The sequence below is a fragment of the Electrophorus electricus genome, chromosome 15, assembly GCF_041902795.1.
Source record: "Electrophorus electricus isolate QZ-2024a chromosome 15, ASM4190279v1, whole genome shotgun sequence".
In the NCBI taxonomy this organism is placed as follows: domain Eukaryota; kingdom Metazoa; phylum Chordata; class Actinopteri; order Gymnotiformes; family Gymnotidae; genus Electrophorus; species Electrophorus electricus.
In genome coordinates this window covers 15320124-15338363 of record NC_137511.1, presented here as the reverse complement: position 1 = coordinate 15338363, position 18240 = coordinate 15320124, and the positions used below count along the sequence as shown (strand labels likewise).

The following is an 18240-nucleotide window of genomic DNA, read 5'->3' as shown; positions in this document are numbered from 1 at the left end:
TGAAGGCGTAGGCTGCTACTGCCCCCTACTGCAGTGGAGTGAGGCAGTAATGAAGGCGTAGGCTGCTACTGCCCCCTACTGCAGTGGAGTGAGGCAGTAATGAAGGCGTAGGCTGCTACTGCCCCCTACTGCAGTGGAGTGAGGCAGTAATGAAGGCGTAGGCTGCTACTGCCCCCTACTGCAGTGGAGTGAGGCAGTAATGAAGGCGTAGGCTGCTACTGCCCCCTACTGCAGTGGAGTGAGGCAGTAATGAAGGCGTAGGCTGCTACTGCCCCCTACTGCAGTGGAGTGAGGCATCGGAGACCTCGCCGGGCTCCCTCTGCCTGCATTTGCCTTGTAGTCTATTGTGACCGCTTACAGAATCTTCGTTTATAAGCCTTGACAACGCTCATTTATTCCCTTTAAAATAAAGTGCGTTTGAACTGATGAGAAAAATGTAAACATTTCTATAAATAAACCAGCACCCAGTTCCTTATAATCTGCCACTTACGGAATGTGTTCTACAGGAAGTTAAACACTTAACTAAATATCAATTAAATATGTACAAACTACAATAATCATACCATCATGATTAGGGTAGAATACTGTCAAAATGCTGATGCAGCTTTAACATATTTGAAGCACATTTAAGCAGATGCTAATGTACACAGAGCAAACACTGTTATATTCATACAAAAGTACAGTTTATTGTCACAAATAATAATAAAAATCAACATTTAGACCTATTGATAGAACAGTCAGAAGGAAAAAGCATGTCTAAAAACAGACTGGTTTTGTGAGCCGTGTTCTAATTCTTTCCAGTGTAGCTGTTAACCACTGCAAGGTCTGCTGTGCAAGCTCTGCAGTAATTCCTTCACAAAAGTCAAAATCTGTAAGACTATGACTTGAGGGTAAAATAAAAGAATGTATAAACTATAACAGAGTGGAAATGTCTCATTCTCCTACATATTTAAAACATAAAGGGAATAGAGTATGAAAAGATCATAAAAAAAGTAATGCAATAGCCTTTCTTTAAGCCTGTTGTTTAACATAGATGCAGCTTCTGATGAGCTTGTGAAACACTGTACACTAGCTTTCAGCGCATGCTCAGAATACATCTCCCTTTCCATAGCACTGTCAACTGCCCATAGTGTCATTCACATTAGTTAGAAACGCTAACAGCTACAGCATAACCATGACAGCGGGTGACTTCACAGCAGTTCAAGGGACGAAAATGCCAAGTCCGTGTGTGTTTTAAGAGCAAGATGTCCAGGTGACTGGCAGAGATAATGTGTAGCAGGTGAATACTTATAAAGGGACCAAAAACAAAGAGTAGAAAAAAACCCAAAAACTTAAATGATACAGAGTTGGGGGGGGGGGGTTGCGCACACAGTCAGTTAAGACAGCAGGGCAGGTAAAGGGGGACATATAGAAATACAAGTAGATACAGGACTCCACTTCCTGCAGAACGTTGATTTGTTTCCTAAGGTCACAGCAGGCTCACAGGAAGTAGTCGGCCACTGGCTTTTTAGAGGGAATGCCTCGTGTTTCCTGTGGAGCAGCTTCAAATATGATGAACTCTTTCTGGAGGTGCTCATCCAGTTCCAAGATGGCGGCCACATTACCACACCTGAGTGCAAGTAGTATATATAAAATATATATACATATAAAAATAAAAGTAATTCAGTACAAAAGTACACACACACACACACTCTTAAGACCAGTGTAACAGTATGAGAGCATGATGAGTATGTAATGAACGAATGCAAAAATGAGTATGTAAAACATCATTAAAACATCATGTTGAAAGTTAATTAGGATATTCCTTCCTCTCACACACACCCACCTATAGCAATAGTTGGGAGCAGACCACACAGTGAGCACAGTTTCATTGAAGTGCCATTTGTAGCCCTCCATGACAAGTTGGTGGGCTCTGCAGATCATATCGATGTCATTGGCAGCGTTGAACTGGGCCACAACATCACTGCCAAACAGGTAGCCAGCTCCCCTCGGGCTAACACCCCAACCTGTAGTATCTACCATCACAAACAGAGAAACCATTGTTTATACCGCTGAGGCTTAAATCAACAATAAAATGTAATAAATGCTCTTTCAGTTAGATTGACCCAAGTCTTAAGCAACTGCATTGTGTTCCACCACAATGACCATATACCATTTTCATAATAAGAAAATGACATGACAGCTTTACTGCAATGCAAACATAATACAAAGTCCTTAAAACAGGTAAATGGTACTGCCATTATTGGGAAGAGGAAGCAAGTAATTTTCTTTAGCAAAATTAAGCATGTTTCTGATCGCCTTTTTTGATTGTTTTCAAGCACTTTGCTGTAATCTCATAAGGGTGCTGGCAACTGAAACACACACCCACACATAAATATAAAAGTCCCACACTAAGATGACTGATTTTTTGCTACCTTCAGGGTCAGACCATAAGAGGTCACACATGGGCCCATCATGTGGCACCTCCTGCTTCCTGTCAATAGTCCTGATCTGGTCAAGCGTCTGGATGGAGGGTGAGAGGCCACCGTGCACACAGAAAATCTTTAAAGGGAAATCAGATGCACCACATATCAGGGTCAATAAATTTCATTACTACAGGAGGGTCAATAAATTACTTAACTTATGATTGTCTAGTCCTGTATTCAGCCCTTTAATGCACCTAAATGTACAAGTATGTGATTACATTGAAGAACATTATACCTACACTAATTCTGAGTTTTATTTAACTTTAGCATAGCAACTGACCTTGCCGTCGATGATGGCTGAAAGGGATAGGTAGTCGAAGATCTCTGTGCAGTACCTCCACACGGTGACCGAGCCGTATTTCCTCAAACACTCATCGTAAAAGCCATACACTTGTGTAATCTGCCTGGACTCGTGGTTCCCCCGAATCAGTGTGATTCTGTCTGGGTAACGCACCTAAAGCAACAAGTTAGCAAACTTTAAAGTGAAATATTCACTCAAAAATGCGAAATTAGAAAATGTGTGTGGTCTAATTAGTATGAAAATGAAATATTGCTAGCCAATATTGCCAGTTAATCTTTGTTAACTGTAACTTAATTGTAACTACTCCAACTGTTTTTTAACCACAGAACCATCTATCACAGACAAAATATGAGATGCCTTTATTAACAAAACAGAAAAAAAAGTTTGTATTTGTATTACTATATATGTATTACACTTACAGGACAAGCAGCAGGTTCTAAAACATAACTAACATTTTGTAAAACATTTTGCAGGGTTATATAGTGAGGGAGGGATGTTGGACAAAATCAGAGCAATTCTGGACAATCCCTCTCAATGAGGAACTGTGATACTGGGCAGTTCATTTAGGAATAGACTAATTTCACTTAAGTATAGGACAGAATGCTTCAGATGTTCTTTTGTGCCCATTGTAATCAGACTACATAACAATAGCCAAGTACACAGTCTGTGCTCATGCTGATCACCACCCTCCTCATACAAGAACTCAAGAGTCTCTTTCTCCCACCTTCTACTGCAAGACTTTTTTTAATTTTTCATTACACATAGCACGCATGTTTACTCTAAATATATATTTTCTTCTCTAACTGCAAATACTACTGTTATAACAGCACACACACACACACACACACACACACACACACACTATACATTTTCACAATACCACTGTTATTGTCTATAGTCCAATTAGTCCTCCACATTGTATACCTGCTGCTATGTCACATTGTCACTTTCATTATGCTTCATATCACTAGTGGATGGGGTGTCACTTGTGCAATTGTGTGTAGCATAGTAATTGTTCCCATAGCTTTTATATCTAGTTTATTGTAATTCTAATCAACTCTATTTATTAAACCTTTAACTATTTATTCTGTGCTGGAGATGCTGCAATCACCTGAATAAGGTGTATTCTATTGTTAGTATACAAATACATTTTAAATTTGCTTCTGTGGTAATACCATGCTTAAATTATGGTAGAGATTAAGATATAATTATTCCAGAATATCTCGTTAACCATGGTTTTACAAGTGCCTTGACTATACAGTGTGTTCATAATTACCTGCTACCTGCCTAGTGTCGATGAGCTGACAAGCGTACGTTCCAGTTCCCAGATTTTGCTAACTTCCCCCAAACTTAGCCACCAAATGAGTCCATTCTTCTCCATCCAAACCTCTCAAAAGCAAATTCAGCTCCAGAGATAACTTCTTGGCCCTCAACCTAGCTTTCTTTACACTGTACAAACTATAAATAATTAACAGGTGGGGAGACTGCCACATTGTGTCCTGAATTTCAGTTGAGTTTTAGGTACGATGTTCTTAAAATAACACATTCAACAGCTTTCATATTTGTGCTATATTCTTATTTGCACTTATTTGAAACTTTGTATGCACTACATGGAGCTGGGAGTGTTCAAGTGCTACTCCTTTCACTTAACCCTCAGTTGCTCAAGTTGTATCCAGTAACAATTGTAAGTTGCTTTGGATAAAAGTGTTAGCTAAATGCTGTAAATGTAGAGCTTGGCCTGTACAGCCCACAGTTTATGTAGAACTAAAGCTGACTAGTTAGTCCATTCCTAATGGACACTCAAAGTTGATCACAAATACTTCCAATGATTAAGAACCCCTGGTCACAAGTGTAACGAAGTAAACAGCTTGTTTGATAAATGCAAAAATGACTTAATAAATGTGTTCTAAATCTCTAGGAGAATCAAGTCCAGGAGCTCAAAGGTTAAATCCAGTAGGGACCAAGCGACTATGTACCTTAAGAGCAAGAAGCAACAGGAAGGTCTCCACACTGTAAAAGCCTCTATCCACAAAGTCTCCCATGAAGAGGTAGTTTGTTTCAGGCACATCACCACCCACCTTTGAGAGTGAGAGAAAAAAAACAACCAAATAAACAAAAACAATCCCAACATCCTTAAGATGAGTCAACCAAATCTTTCTTTCTACACACCCAACAAAACATCTTTTGTTTATAGACTAAAACACAAAACTCATTTTGGAACTCTACCAAACTGAATTTTTGCTTGGTAAAGACTCACTCTGAACAACTCCTTCAGGTCATAAAACTGTCCATGGATATCACCGCACACCTGTAAAAGAAAATACATGTTGAACTTCAACATGGGTATGTGAGGCTGGAATCATTCCTTAATCTTCCTGTTTGTATGCACTGAATACAATTCCAGACTGTTGAGTGTGGATGACACGATTTTGCTGGTTGAATTCCATAGTGATCTGGTACAGTTTCACACAGCGTCAATCCAGCCAGTTTCTGTACATCACTACACATACATCAATCCTTGTATATTTGCCTACCTTTAATGGTGTTGTCTACTTGTTAATGTTTTTGCTGTTTTCTACATCTACCTTGTATGTAGCCTACAGAAGAAAATCATTATTTAAGAGTCATGTAATGAAAATGTGTTTGGGCATAAACTGATGATTGTTCTATAGGTCTACATTTGCGGTCCTAGGAGACATCTCTTCCAGTCACCAGACTCTTTCAGTGTAATCGGACATAACTGGTGACCATTTCACTTGTGCATCACGAGGGCAACAACGGCACAAACGCAGCCACACACATCCAGCACAGTGCCTACATTAGGCCTATATGTTGACAACACTTGTTTTCATGGGGGAATCTAAAAATATTCCTCCATTTTGTGAGGTTTGGCACAAGGTTTGTCCTATAACATCTTTTGCTGAGATGGAAGAAATATCCATTAAAATAAAAAACTGAACGAAAAGGTTTCTGTATGTTGTCATTTATCATTCTTAGAAAGAAAGAAAATTGGATTCACAAAACCGGCCAGCAAATCTTTCAAGAAAAATCACTTGGCCATGAAAACTGCAATCGCTGCGCATGATCAAAACCTGATCGAAACCCTGATCAAAACCTATGTGTAACTGGTTTAATTTATACACAACATGCATTTTCAGATGAAAACAAATTGGGAAATAAATAAACAGCTAAACAAATAAAAAACATATACTTATTCAAAGGTCAATAACTGAAGAACAAGTTTATAAAGAAAAAAACAGTTTATAAAAGAATGGAGCAACAGGAAATTAATTAGTATAAACAAAAATAGACAGGATCATTATGGTTTGGGCAACATTCAAGTATTTTATTTAGACAGACAGATAGAATGAAAGTATATTACTACTATTAATAATTTATGTATACATTTGAGTACCTCCCCAATGCTCAAATGTGCATGCACAAGAGATTTGTGGCTATAACTAACAATTTCAAAGTACAAAGACTAATATTTTGGCATATTGCCTCAGGTAGTTTGTCATATTGCACATTTCTTTGTTTGCTACTCAAAGTCTGTTGCAATCAGCTGTGGTCTACCAAACCACCACACTAATCTTTGGATAGCTACAAATTGTCTCTACCCAAATGAAAGTTAAATTATTGTGCCTGGACAGCCGCTGCTGGTGAATGTAGCCAACTAATTCTTGCACAAAAAAGTATTTAAAATGTAAAACATTTAATAAAACAAACAAACCCCCCCCCAAAAGGTATTAAAACTTTTTGTGAGTGGATTTTGTTTTTGCCTCGCAATAAGTGAAAGTAAATCAACATTTACTATAATTAGAATCAATATCATTGTATCATTTTAAAGCACTTAAATATTATATAGATTGTAAAAACATGGCACAATTCAATATTGGTACCAGTAAACAACCACCATGAGTGGCTGGTAAACACATACCCATATTAATATAAACCATCAAAGGACAAGGCAGTATCTTACAGTACAAAGCAAATACACACCAGGTCAGTGTTAAGAGTGCTATAACCTGTGTTACGATCATAAATATGAGAGCGTATGGTACATGCTCTACCTTTAATCGATACTCTATTACACAACGCTTCTAAGTAACCCAGCACATTATGACAGATGGGTACCAGAGATTTACTCACCAAATTGTACCCGATAAACCTTACTTACTGTAACTGGTGAATCCACTCTCTGTACGTTACTCTCCTCCACAAGAATCTCTCTATAACACAAATAAGGATCACTAATCAAGATAAATCCAAATTTGTCATCGCTACTATCATTACTGAATACAGAGCGATGCCAAAGTTGAACAAAGTATACTGAGACCATTCATGGTCATTAACTCAACTTTGCCAAAGGCCTTATAATGCTTGCTGGTTAACCATGCAGGCCACACTGAGTGTTGGGCTTTTGGTGTTTATTACCTGGCTTTGGCACACAGTGCTTTGACCTCATTCTCCTTGATGAGCTCACACCTCCTTAGCTGGTCGATCTGTCGGTCCAAATCACTGATGTCACCCATGATAAATTTCAGAAACAAGGTCTGACCCAAGCCTGTTACTTCTAGCACAGTCTCTCAGTGCTTCACACACACTCACTCATGCACATGCACGCACACACCATGCATGCACGCACGCACGCACACGCACACACACACACACACACGCACACGCACACGCACACACTAACAAGAGAAGCAGCTGGGATGGCAGGACAACTGCACCCAAAGACACCTGTCAAAAAATAAAATAACGATGTAGTCTAATTGTACAAGAACCTGTCAGGGTACTGACTGGTAACATTTAAGGCAATATATATTTATGAAAACACTGGTACAAAAAGAAAACTGCACGTAAAATAAAAAACATAAATAAAGTGTTACTTATAGTGTACACTGCCATTACATAAGGCACACGTCGGAATTCAGCTGCAAAGACGCCCACAGATGCAAGAATATAGCGTTAGCTAGCGAACTAAGAGTTACTCGCTGAGAATCCTCAATTTTGTTACTGGTCATCTTTAAAAGAAAACTACAGACAGAACAGAATCGCTTTTAAGCAAGTGTAGTATAAGCAAAGCAATCATTTAGCCAAGTTATGTGACTAAGCAGATCTATATAGAACTTTACACAGCGAGATAACCATGAGATAAAGCGAACAAGCGCTTTCCTAAGCAAAATCTAGCTAGCTCGGTAGTTAGTAGCTAGACAGCATATCTTTCAAGTTAGCTACCTAGGTTAGCTAACTCTTAATTAACTCGACCCCGTATAAACATGATTAAAGACAATAAGACATCAAGAGATAAGCACAACGAAAGAAACAGGTAATGAGCCATGTTTGCAAGTTATAGGGCATCTCGTTTAATAGCTAGCTAATTCACTTCTCAGTAGCTAGCAGAACCAGTCTGACAGACTAAAAAAATAGCTAGCTAGCAAGCAGGAAAAGACAAGTTATCAAACCAGGATGCTCGTTATCCATTCGGGATTTTGTTTTGAATCCTGCAAGAGTCGTCTGATTATAGACTGGACAGCAGAGGAACAGACATGTTCGAGTTACGTTTCGTTAAACAGATCTGTCAAATATTCGCTAGCGTTACCTACCTAGCCTGATAAGAACATTAGGTTAGCTAGTTAGCTAGCTAGTACGTATCCAACGTGACGAGAGCTTCGATTTAGCTACACAACTTTTCTGCACTCGTCCAAGATTCTGATCACTGCGAACGACGCAATATCTGAATTACGTTTGTGCATCGGGCCACAAAATATTCACTCTATTTTCGTTTGATACTAAACCTATCTATATAGCTACACGACTATGGTATTATCTGGCTAACAATAAAGCGATGATGGTTGGATAGGTGGGTGGGTAGCTAGCTAGCTAGCTAGGTAGCTAACTAACTGGCCAGGGCCTAAAACATTTTGGATGCCAGCAATACTTCAGCTAATACAGAAAACCTTTAGATAGTTCTCGACATTGGACACAACCGCTATAAAGCCACGAAAAGAAATCCATCAAATTACCTGAAACACCTTGAGTAGGAAAAGAAAAAAACTAATAAGCCGGAATAACTTCTCTTAAGATTCGTTTCCTTTCACCCGGCTCGTCCTTCTTTTCATCCGACACCATCTACCGGTGTTTAGCACCTCCCTGTACGAGTGATTACTCGATACTCGAGGGGACGGCTAGCTGCCATCCCTAATAGTGTAATTCAGGGACTCTCTCTCGCCGCCTAAAGGCCGGAAAAATAACAATCCGATTTAATTAGGAAAAAGAGATGCGTCTTTCTATATTTTTTAAATAATCAGTACATTTATTATCCATGACAATCTCAAATACATTGTAATATAATTCACATTAACCTAAAAAAAAATACACAAGGATTAATCATGAGAATTTCTCTTTGGGCAAATTCCTTCACTCTTTTGCATTTTTGTTCTTTGTGAGTTTGTTCTTCAGCTCCATCATCATCTGTTGGCTGCCCATCCTGTAAATATGAAGACATAGTGAGAACAAAATTTCATTTCTATAAAAAAAGCATGTATTTGGTCTGATTTTAAACAGTGATGTATAATCCCAGCTCAACTTCCTTTGGTTCATGCAAATTATAACTAGAGAGAATAATACAACACGGGCTGTACCCAGGGTGTCTCAGTGGTGCTGATTTTGGTTTGTCATGCATTTGATCTTGCTTCCCACACTTATCTTCTGGATCTGTCTGCATGCCAAATTTCTGGAGGGTATACAGATAATGATGATAAACAATAACAGAACATCTAGTAATCCTAATTCAGGGATATGATACTGTTATACATCAATGCAGTTCAGTCACTGTTTGTGTACATACTATACATATATTTAGGTGAAACATTCAGTTGAGTTGTTTGCTTTCCTGTACCTGTGATGTTACACACTGTGCATCTTCCTTGTCCCTCATTTTTCTTCCAGCTTCAGTTTGTCTCAGGACAGGGAGACCAGAACCCAGACCTGAATAACAATGACAGCAAGTAACAATTTCATAAGATGAAAACTACAAACTACCAACATTCTCAACCAGCAAAATACAGACTAGTGTAACTAGTGATAGAGTAACAATGTAACAAACTAGTGATACAGTAACAATATAGAAGAATTTTTCTTTAATTCCATAAAGATTTACTTCACATTTGATTTTCTATCTTACCAGGCAGTTTGAATCCAATTACTCCTTTGCCCATTACTGATACCCCTTCTGCTAGACTCTTTCTCTGCAGGCTGGGCCCTGGAGGACAAGGGGGATTCAGCGGCTCTACTGAAGTCATGTTTATGAGTGTTCGAGGGTCTTTGGGTGGTCGAATCAGGGGGTTTTTCACGGCTATTTTTGATTTCTGGACAGTGAAGTCCAACGACGAGACCTTAAAGAGCAAGGTAAACATTTCAAGAGCAGCCAATTCTAAACCTAACATTATGTTCCAAAAATACCCAAAAACTGTTCCAAGGCCATCACAAATATCTCACCTGTAGAGGGAAAAGATCTGCCATTGCCCAGTCCTTTCGCACAGATGGTTTATCCTTCTCCTCCTTTTCCATTTTTTCAAACCGTCTCTTCAGTCTTGGTCTGTTTCTTTCTCGTGTGTTTTCATTATTGTCGATCACCGATTCCCCATAATCATTTTTTTCTTCATGGTCTTTTTTTGTGTGAATTGTTACCTCTGATACAGATGCAAGCTTATGTGGCATATTCGTTTTTCCTTTTGCAGTGAGCTCCATTTGTTCTTTCTCCCCTCTTGTATATTGTGCCATTTTTTCCACTTCATTCTGCCCACATGCCCCACTTCCAGTATCCATTGTTTCTACTTGTAAATCGTTCCTTTGGTCCACTGTGTCATTTAGTAATTCGATCTTCTCCCCTTCTATTTCTGTAATCCTATTATCTGGAGATACTCTTTGTCTGGATAATTCACTCTGCCTCTCCTTTGTCAGGCCACTCATTGCCTCCTCCAAAACTCCCAGTGTGGTAATGGCCTTTACTTCATCTGGTAATCCAGGGACTGTTTCAACAGTTCTATCTTCATCATCTTCATCATCATCATCATCATCATCTTTCTGTGCATTCCTCCACATCTTTAGGGTTTGCAGTGGTGATGCCAGGTCTGAAGTCTCAGAAGATCCAAGGTTGGAGCCACAGGATTCAGTTTTATCAGATTTATCTTGTGCCATGCCCTCACTATAAATTAACTGATCCCTTAATAGGTTCAGAGTCTTGGACATATGCAACACTGGAGCCTCTGTCTCAGTTGACATTATGCAGGTTTCAGAGGTGGCCTCCGTGGTTGTGACAGAGGATTCACTTTCTGTTTTTGAAGTGTCATTTTCAGATTCAGCTTGTTGACATTTTAATTCAGTTGTGGCGGGCTTGCATGTGCCTGCTACTTCACTTTGTTTAATAAGCAGTAATTTCTGTTCTGTAGAAGTAGTCTTTGTTTCCACAATCAGCTCGGTTGTTGAACCAACACTTAGTTCAATGGAGCACTGTGTTTTATCTAGTTCCTCCAGTGAAGGACTTGACATTTGATCAGTAGACTTAACTGATGTTTCATCTGTTTGCCCTGCAGAATTAGTCTCTGTCCCCCTTAGTTCTCCTAACATTTCATAAAATGGTGCTTTAAGTAACTCAGGTTCATTTAGTATTCCATTAGCTGATTTTTCTTGTCCAGGCTCTTGTTCATGTGAGTACTGGTATGCAGTTTTCTGTAGAGCCTCTTCTCTATTTGTGGAGTGCTCTTGCAAGTTTATCTCTACAATTGCTGATTTCATCACATCCTCTGATGAAACTTCTGCTTTGATGTCCTGTTTACATTTTGACCTAGGATCTTCGGTTTTGCTTTGGCTTCCAGCCTCTACCTGTACCCTTGGAATGACCGACTCAGTGCCTTGCTTAATCACTACCTCTGATCTTTGTGATCCACTGATGTATTCTGTGTCATCTAACCACATCACTTCAGTTTTTGGGGATGCCTCTTCTGTTTTTAGGGTTGTTCTTACTTCTATATCCTCTTTGTGTTGTTCTAATGGATCTGATTCCATTGTAACTCTCAACAAATCAGTGGCAAGGTCCAAAGAACTATCAGCAAATGTCACTTTTATTAGTCCCATGTGGCTGCAGGGTTCTATTTCCTTTTTGTTTATTCCTGAATTTTCTTCTATCTGTGCTGCCACAAACTCAGTTTGTTCACATTGCATCTCAATTTTGTTCTCAGTACGTTCAGTTTGAGCGTCATGCATCTTTGACTCATAGACTTGCTGTTTGTCGAATATTTCAGTGGCTGTAAATTCACATAGCTGTTGAGGTACACAGGCTAGGACCTCTTCATGCTGTCCATTCTTTATTTTTCCCAGAGTCCCTTGTTCTGTTTCTACACTGTTGATTTCTCCACTTTCTGGTATCACTGTAGCCTTATTGGTACTTGCTTCCTCCTTATGTATTACTTCCTTTATGTCTTTCTTTATGGGGATCTTTAAAAGGTTTCCCCCTTCACTTGTTGGATAGATTAGCTGGGATAAGTCATCCTCCATTTGTGATTCACTTGTTTTGTTTTCATTACAAGCTTTTCCCTGATGTGTTTGTTTGTCACTACTGTTCTCTTTTATATCCTGATTAACCTGATCTATGACATTTCCCACTGAGGCTTCCTTGGTGTATTCTTTATCTCCATTATCACAGCTGTTTATCTGTTCTTCTTCAACATCCTCACTGTCCATAGTTTCTGTTCTATCTACAACACAGTCCATCATATCATCAGCTCTTTTCTTTTCTGATTTTATTCTCTCGTCCTGAATGTTTCCACTCACATTCATATCTAGATCTGGATCCTTGCCTCCAGAAACGTCAAATTCTTGACTGTCTATGTCTGCATTAATGAAAACACCTGGGCTAACTTTATGGTCTTCTTTCAGCCGATCTGTGATCAATATATTTCTTGCCTTGTTATTAATATTCAAGTGGTAGTCCAGAGTTTCTTCATTATGCCTCAGCTCTTGTGCTTTTTTCTCGACATCCTCTGCACTTTCTACCTGATCCCCAATGCTCACTTGTGGTAGTACTGCAAGGTGTTTGCTTGTGCCACTGTCTTCATCATGGTCACCATTCCCAACTGCATCTTGTTTCACACTGACCTTCTCGCACTGGACAGTGGCGGCCTGCACTCTTACCCCAGAACACTGTAAACCTGCCACCTCTCTCATCTGTCTCTCATGTGGGTTCCATGTTTTTGTCTCGTGTCTTTCTTTTTCCTCTTCTATTTCTTTTTTGTTTATTCCTGAATTTTCTTCTATCTGTGCTGCCACAAACTCAGTTTGTTCACATTGCATCTCAATTTTGTTCTCAGTACGTTCAGTTTGAGCGTCATGCATCTTTGACTCATAGACTTGCTGTTTGTCGAATATTTCAGTGGCTGTAAATTCACATAGCTGTTGAGGTACACAGGCTAGGACCTCTTCATGCTGTCCATTCTTTATTTTTCCCAGAGTCCCTTGTTCTGTTTCTACACTGTTGATTTCTCCACTTTCTGGTATCACTGTAGCCTTATTGGTACTTGCTTCCTCCTTATGTATTACTTCCTTTATGTCTTTCTTTATGGGGATCTTTAAAAGGTTTCCCCCTTCACTTGTTGGATAGATTAGCTGGGATAAGTCATCCTCCATTTGTGATTCACTTGTTTTGTTTTCATTACAAGCTTTTCCCTGATGTGTTTGTTTGTCACTACTGTTCTCTTTTATATCCTGATTAACCTGATCTATGACATTTCCCACTGAGGCTTCCTTGGTGTATTCTTTATCTCCATTATCACAGCTGTTTATCTGTTCTTCTTCAACATCCTCACTGTCCATAGTTTCTGTTCTATCTACAACACAGTCCATCATATCATCAGCTCTTTTCTTTTCTGATTTTATTCTCTCGTCCTGAATGTTTCCACTCACATTCATATCTAGATCTGGATCCTTGCCTCCAGAAACGTCAAATTCTTGACTGTCTATGTCTGCATTAATGAAAACACCTGGGCTAACTTTATGGTCTTCTTTCAGCCGATCTGTGATCAATATATTTCTTGCCTTGTTATTAATATTCAAGTGGTAGTCCAGAGTTTCTTCATTATGCCTCAGCTCTTGTGCTTTTTTCTCGACATCCTCTGCACTTTCTACCTGATCCCCAATGCTCACTTGTGGTAGTACTGCAAGGTGTTTGCTTGTGCCACTGTCTTCATCATGGTCACCATTCCCAACTGCATCTTGTTTCACACTGACCTTCTCGCACTGGACAGTGGCGGCCTGCACTCTTACCCCAGAACACTGTAAACCTGCCACCTCTCTCATCTGTCTCTCATGTGGGTTCCATGTTTTTGTCTCGTGTCTTTCTTTTTCCTCTTCTATTTCTTTTTTGTTTATTCCTGAATTTTCTTCTATCTGTGCTGCCACAAACTCAGTTTGTTCACATTGCATCTCAATTTTGTTCTCAGTACGTTCAGTTTGAGCGTCATGCATCTTTGACTCATAGACTTGCTGTTTGTCGAATATTTCAGTGGCTGTAAATTCACATAGCTGTTGAGGTACACAGGCTAGGACCTCTTCATGCTGTCCATTCTTTATTTTTCCCAGAGTCCCTTGTTCTGTTTCTACACTGTTGATTTCTCCACTTTCTGGTATCACTGTAGCCTTATTGGTACTTGCTTCCTCCTTATGTATTACTTCCTTTATGTCTTTCTTTATGGGGATCTTTAAAAGGTTTCCCCCTTCACTTGTTGGATAGATTAGCTGGGATAAGTCATCCTCCATTTGTGATTCACTTGTTTTGTTTTCATTACAAGCTTTTCCCTGATGTGTTTGTTTGTCACTACTGTTCTCTTTTATATCCTGATTAACCTGATCTATGACATTTCCCACTGAGGCTTCCTTGGTGTATTCTTTATCTCCATTATCACAGCTGTTTATCTGTTCTTCTTCAACATCCTCACTGTCCATAGTTTCTGTTCTATCTGCAACACAGTCCATCATATCATCAGCTCTTTTCTTTTCTGATTTTATTCTCTCGTCCTGAATGTTTCCACTCACATTCATATCTAGATCTGGATCCTTGCCTCCAGAAACGTCAAATTCTTGACTGTCTATGTCTGCATTAATGAAAACACCTGGGCTAACTTTATGGTCTTCTTTCAGCTGATCTGTGATCAATATATTTCTTGCCTTGTTATTAATATTCAAGTGGTAGTCCAGAGTTTCTTCATTATGCCTCAGCTCTTGTGCTTTTTTCTCGACATCCTCTGCACTTTCTACCTGATCCCCAATGCTCACTTGTGGTAGTACTGCAAGGTGTTTGCTTGTGCCACTGTCTTCATCATGGTCACCATTCCCAACTGCATCTTGTTTCACACTGACCTTCTCGCACTGGACAGTGGCGGCCTGCACTCTTACCCCAGAACACTGTAAACCTGCCACCTCTCTCATCTGTCTCTCATGTGGGTTCCATGTTTTTGTCTCGTGTCTTTCTTTTTCCTCTTCTATTTCTTTTTTGTTTATTCCTGAATTTTCTTCTATCTGTGCTGCCACAAACTCAGTTTGTTCACATTGCATCTCAATTTTGTTCTCAGTACGTTCAGTTTGAGCGTCATGCATCTTTGACTCATAGACTTGCTGTTTGTCGAATATTTCAGTGGCTGTAAATTCACATAGCTGTTGAGGTACACAGGCTAGGACCTCTTCATGCTGTCCATTCTTTATTTTTCCCAGAGTCCCTTGTTCTGTTTCTACACTGTTGATTTCTCCACTTTCTGGTATCACTGTAGCCTTAATGGTACTTGCTTCCTCCTCATGTATTACTTCCTTTATGTCTTTCTTTATGGGGATCTTTAAAAGGTTTCCCCCTTCACTTGTTGGATAGATTAGCTGGGATAAGTCATCCTCCATTTGTGATTCACTTGTTTTGTTTTCATTACAAGCTTTTCCCTGATGTGTTTGTTTGTCACTACTGTTCTCTTTTATATCCTGATTAACCTGATCTATGACATTTCCCACTGAGGCTTCCTTGGTGTATTCTTTATCTCCATCATCACAGCTGTTTATCTGTTCTTCTTCAACATCCTCACTGTCCATAGTTTCTGTTCTATCTACAACACAGTCCATCATATCATCAGCTCTTTTCTTTTCTGATTTTATTCTCTCGTCCTGAATGTTTCCACTCACATTCATATCTAGATCTGGATCCTTGCCTCCAGAAACGTCAAATTCTTGGCTGTCTATGTCTGCATTAATGAAAACACCTGGGCTAACTTTATGGTCTTCTTTCAGCTGATCTGTGATCAATATATTTCTTGCCTTGTTATTAATATTCAAGTGGTAGTCCAGAGTTTCTTCATTACGCCTCAGCTCTTGTGCTTTTTTCTCGACATCCTCTGCACTTTCTACCTGATCCCCAATGCTCACTTGTGGTAGTACTGCAAGGTGTTTGCTTGTGCCACTGTCTTCATCATGGTCACCATTCCCAACTGCATCTTGTTTCACACTGACCTTCTCCCACTGGACAGTGGCGGTCTGCACTTTTACCCCAGAACACTGTAAACCTGCCACCTCTCTCATCTGTCTCTCATGTGGGTTCCATGTTTTTGTCTCGTGTCTTTCTTTTTCTTCTTCTATTTCTTTTAAATCTCTGCAACTCTTGTTGATTGTCTTAATCACTGGATCTTTCTCTTTAGAGTTTGCATTCGGATTCTCTTTGTTTGTGACTTCTGGTCTGAGATATCTTCCCACAGCCCCTGTGAGGTAACCCTGTGCAAGCACAAGTGAGTCAGCATGTAAAGTAGTAGTTACAGAATGCGCTTTTATTTGTGTGTGAGAGAGAATGGCCCTTATTCAGTCAAATGTGACATAATTAAATTTCATGTAGCATTTATATTCAAAACACACAGGCAAAAATGTAACATGCAGGAATCATTTTGCAGCCTCTAAATGACAAGCTGCTCTGCATTTGTTGACAGGTTGAGCTCCCATCAGAAAATGGGCACACACACAGAACAGGAAGAAGAGCTCTGCATATTGTTTGTATATTTGGTCTCTCTAATGCTCTTGGTTACTGCACACTAAGACCACAGAAATGCGATAATATAGGGTAATAGAAAAGGACCTACAACTATCAAATAACAGAAACACTTAGAAAGAATCACAAATAAATTAAAGCCCTACACTTAAAATGCGCTTCCTTGTCACATGAATAAAAATTTAGAGTAATAGTTATTTTAACATTTTTTTTTGTGGTTACTCATGCACTGTGTTTTATTTTGAAAGTCATAAGTCATAACCACCATTAATACAGAAATGTTTTAACAAGGCATAACTCTAAGCAGGATGGTTCATGAATTGCTTAGTCAGTCGTTTCCTTTCTGACAGCTACGTGTAAATTCCAATCATCTAGCTAGTGGTTGACTGTGAAAGTAATCTTTATCCTAGACATGATTTTGTGAAAGGGTGCTGTCATAAGCGCTCTTAATATGCAGGGCTAATATACACAGAGTCTGAAAATATTTCTGAAATAGTAGACTGCACAGCCTTAGGAAACATACATACGAACTGCAAACAAATTTGAACACTCACCCAAACAGTCCAAATACTGCGTCCAATACGCATTACTGAACTTTCGGACCCTTCCATCGCTGATTCAAAATCAACTTGCTGGTTAGATGCAGCCCCAATATGCGAACTGTACAGAGGCTAGTAAACGGCAGTAAACTACTACTTAACTTAAACAGCATGTAGTTGCAAGTGAAAACATCGAGTCGAAAAGAAGAAGTAATGTTATGATGGCTAGAGCGTTGATGAATTGGGCAATTTATGCAGATTGTAGTTCTCCAGTTCCTGATGTTGAGACGTTCGGTATTTTTTTAACGAGGAAGAGGGTTAGTGGTTTGACTGAAAGGACATACAAAAGTGTTAACCAACAGCTACAGCAGAGGACGTGTTAGTTTGTGGATTCTAGTGTAACCTCTAAAACAACTGCAGGCCTCTATAATAAACACCCAAGACATGTTACTTCCGATAACGTATCACTTTGTTGCGCTGTTTTTCAAAACGCACTTTTAATGCAACACGGGCTGCATTTTATCGATCTCACTTAACGTAATTATTATAGCAAATTTTAAAATGTGACGTATTTGGTCAGAGAAAAAAATCCTGTAGTATTTGACGCTTTGTAAATTGTAGTGATTTTCTTCCTCTTTCTCTGACATTCACAAAGTAACATTTCTTCAAATATATTCTTAATCAACAATGCACGTTTCAAATTAGTTATTTAAACAAACAGTAATAGGATTGTAAACCCAGACATTACCATTGTTTAATTTTGTCTATATGCCAAAAGTTTAGGTGTTTGCCTAGGTCATCCACAGTGAGATGGTAATTTAGATGTTGATCGGGGTTGCAGCAGCCCTCATGAATAAAGTG

At 39.2% G+C, this 18240-nt stretch overlaps 1 protein-coding gene across 3 annotated transcripts; it reads right to left on the bottom strand.

Annotated features, from left to right (window-relative positions):
• Positions 1-661: 661 nt before the first annotated feature.
• Positions 662-18178, bottom strand: ppp4cb (protein phosphatase 4, catalytic subunit b). 3 transcript variants are annotated; one of them, XM_027026203.3, is made up of 9 exons: positions 8799-8954; positions 7204-7512; positions 6947-6998; positions 5024-5074; positions 4743-4844; positions 2746-2919; positions 2415-2541; positions 1826-2015; positions 662-1609 (listed from the first exon to the last, which is right to left on the bottom strand). In XM_027026203.3, exons 2-9 carry the CDS (start codon positions 7299-7301, stop codon positions 1480-1482), a joined length of 924 nt encoding a protein of 307 aa, XP_026882004.1. In that variant the 5' UTR covers positions 7302-7512; positions 8799-8954; the 3' UTR covers positions 662-1479. The 3 variants fall into 3 exon arrangements, with proteins under 3 accessions (XP_026882004.1, XP_081553438.1, XP_081553439.1); XM_081697312.1 differs by lacking the exons at positions 662-1609; positions 1826-2015; positions 2415-2541; ... (2 more) ...; positions 5024-5074; positions 6947-6998 and adding exons at positions 9417-9508; positions 9674-9762; positions 9959-10169; positions 10273-16572; positions 17395-18178 and having other exon boundaries at positions 7301-7512; positions 8799-9262; XM_081697313.1 differs by lacking the exons at positions 662-1609; positions 1826-2015; positions 2415-2541; ... (3 more) ...; positions 6947-6998; positions 7204-7512 and adding exons at positions 7519-8300; positions 9417-9508; positions 9674-9762; ... (1 more) ...; positions 10273-16572; positions 17395-18178 and having other exon boundaries at positions 8799-9262.
• Positions 18179-18240: the final 62 nt, after the last annotated feature.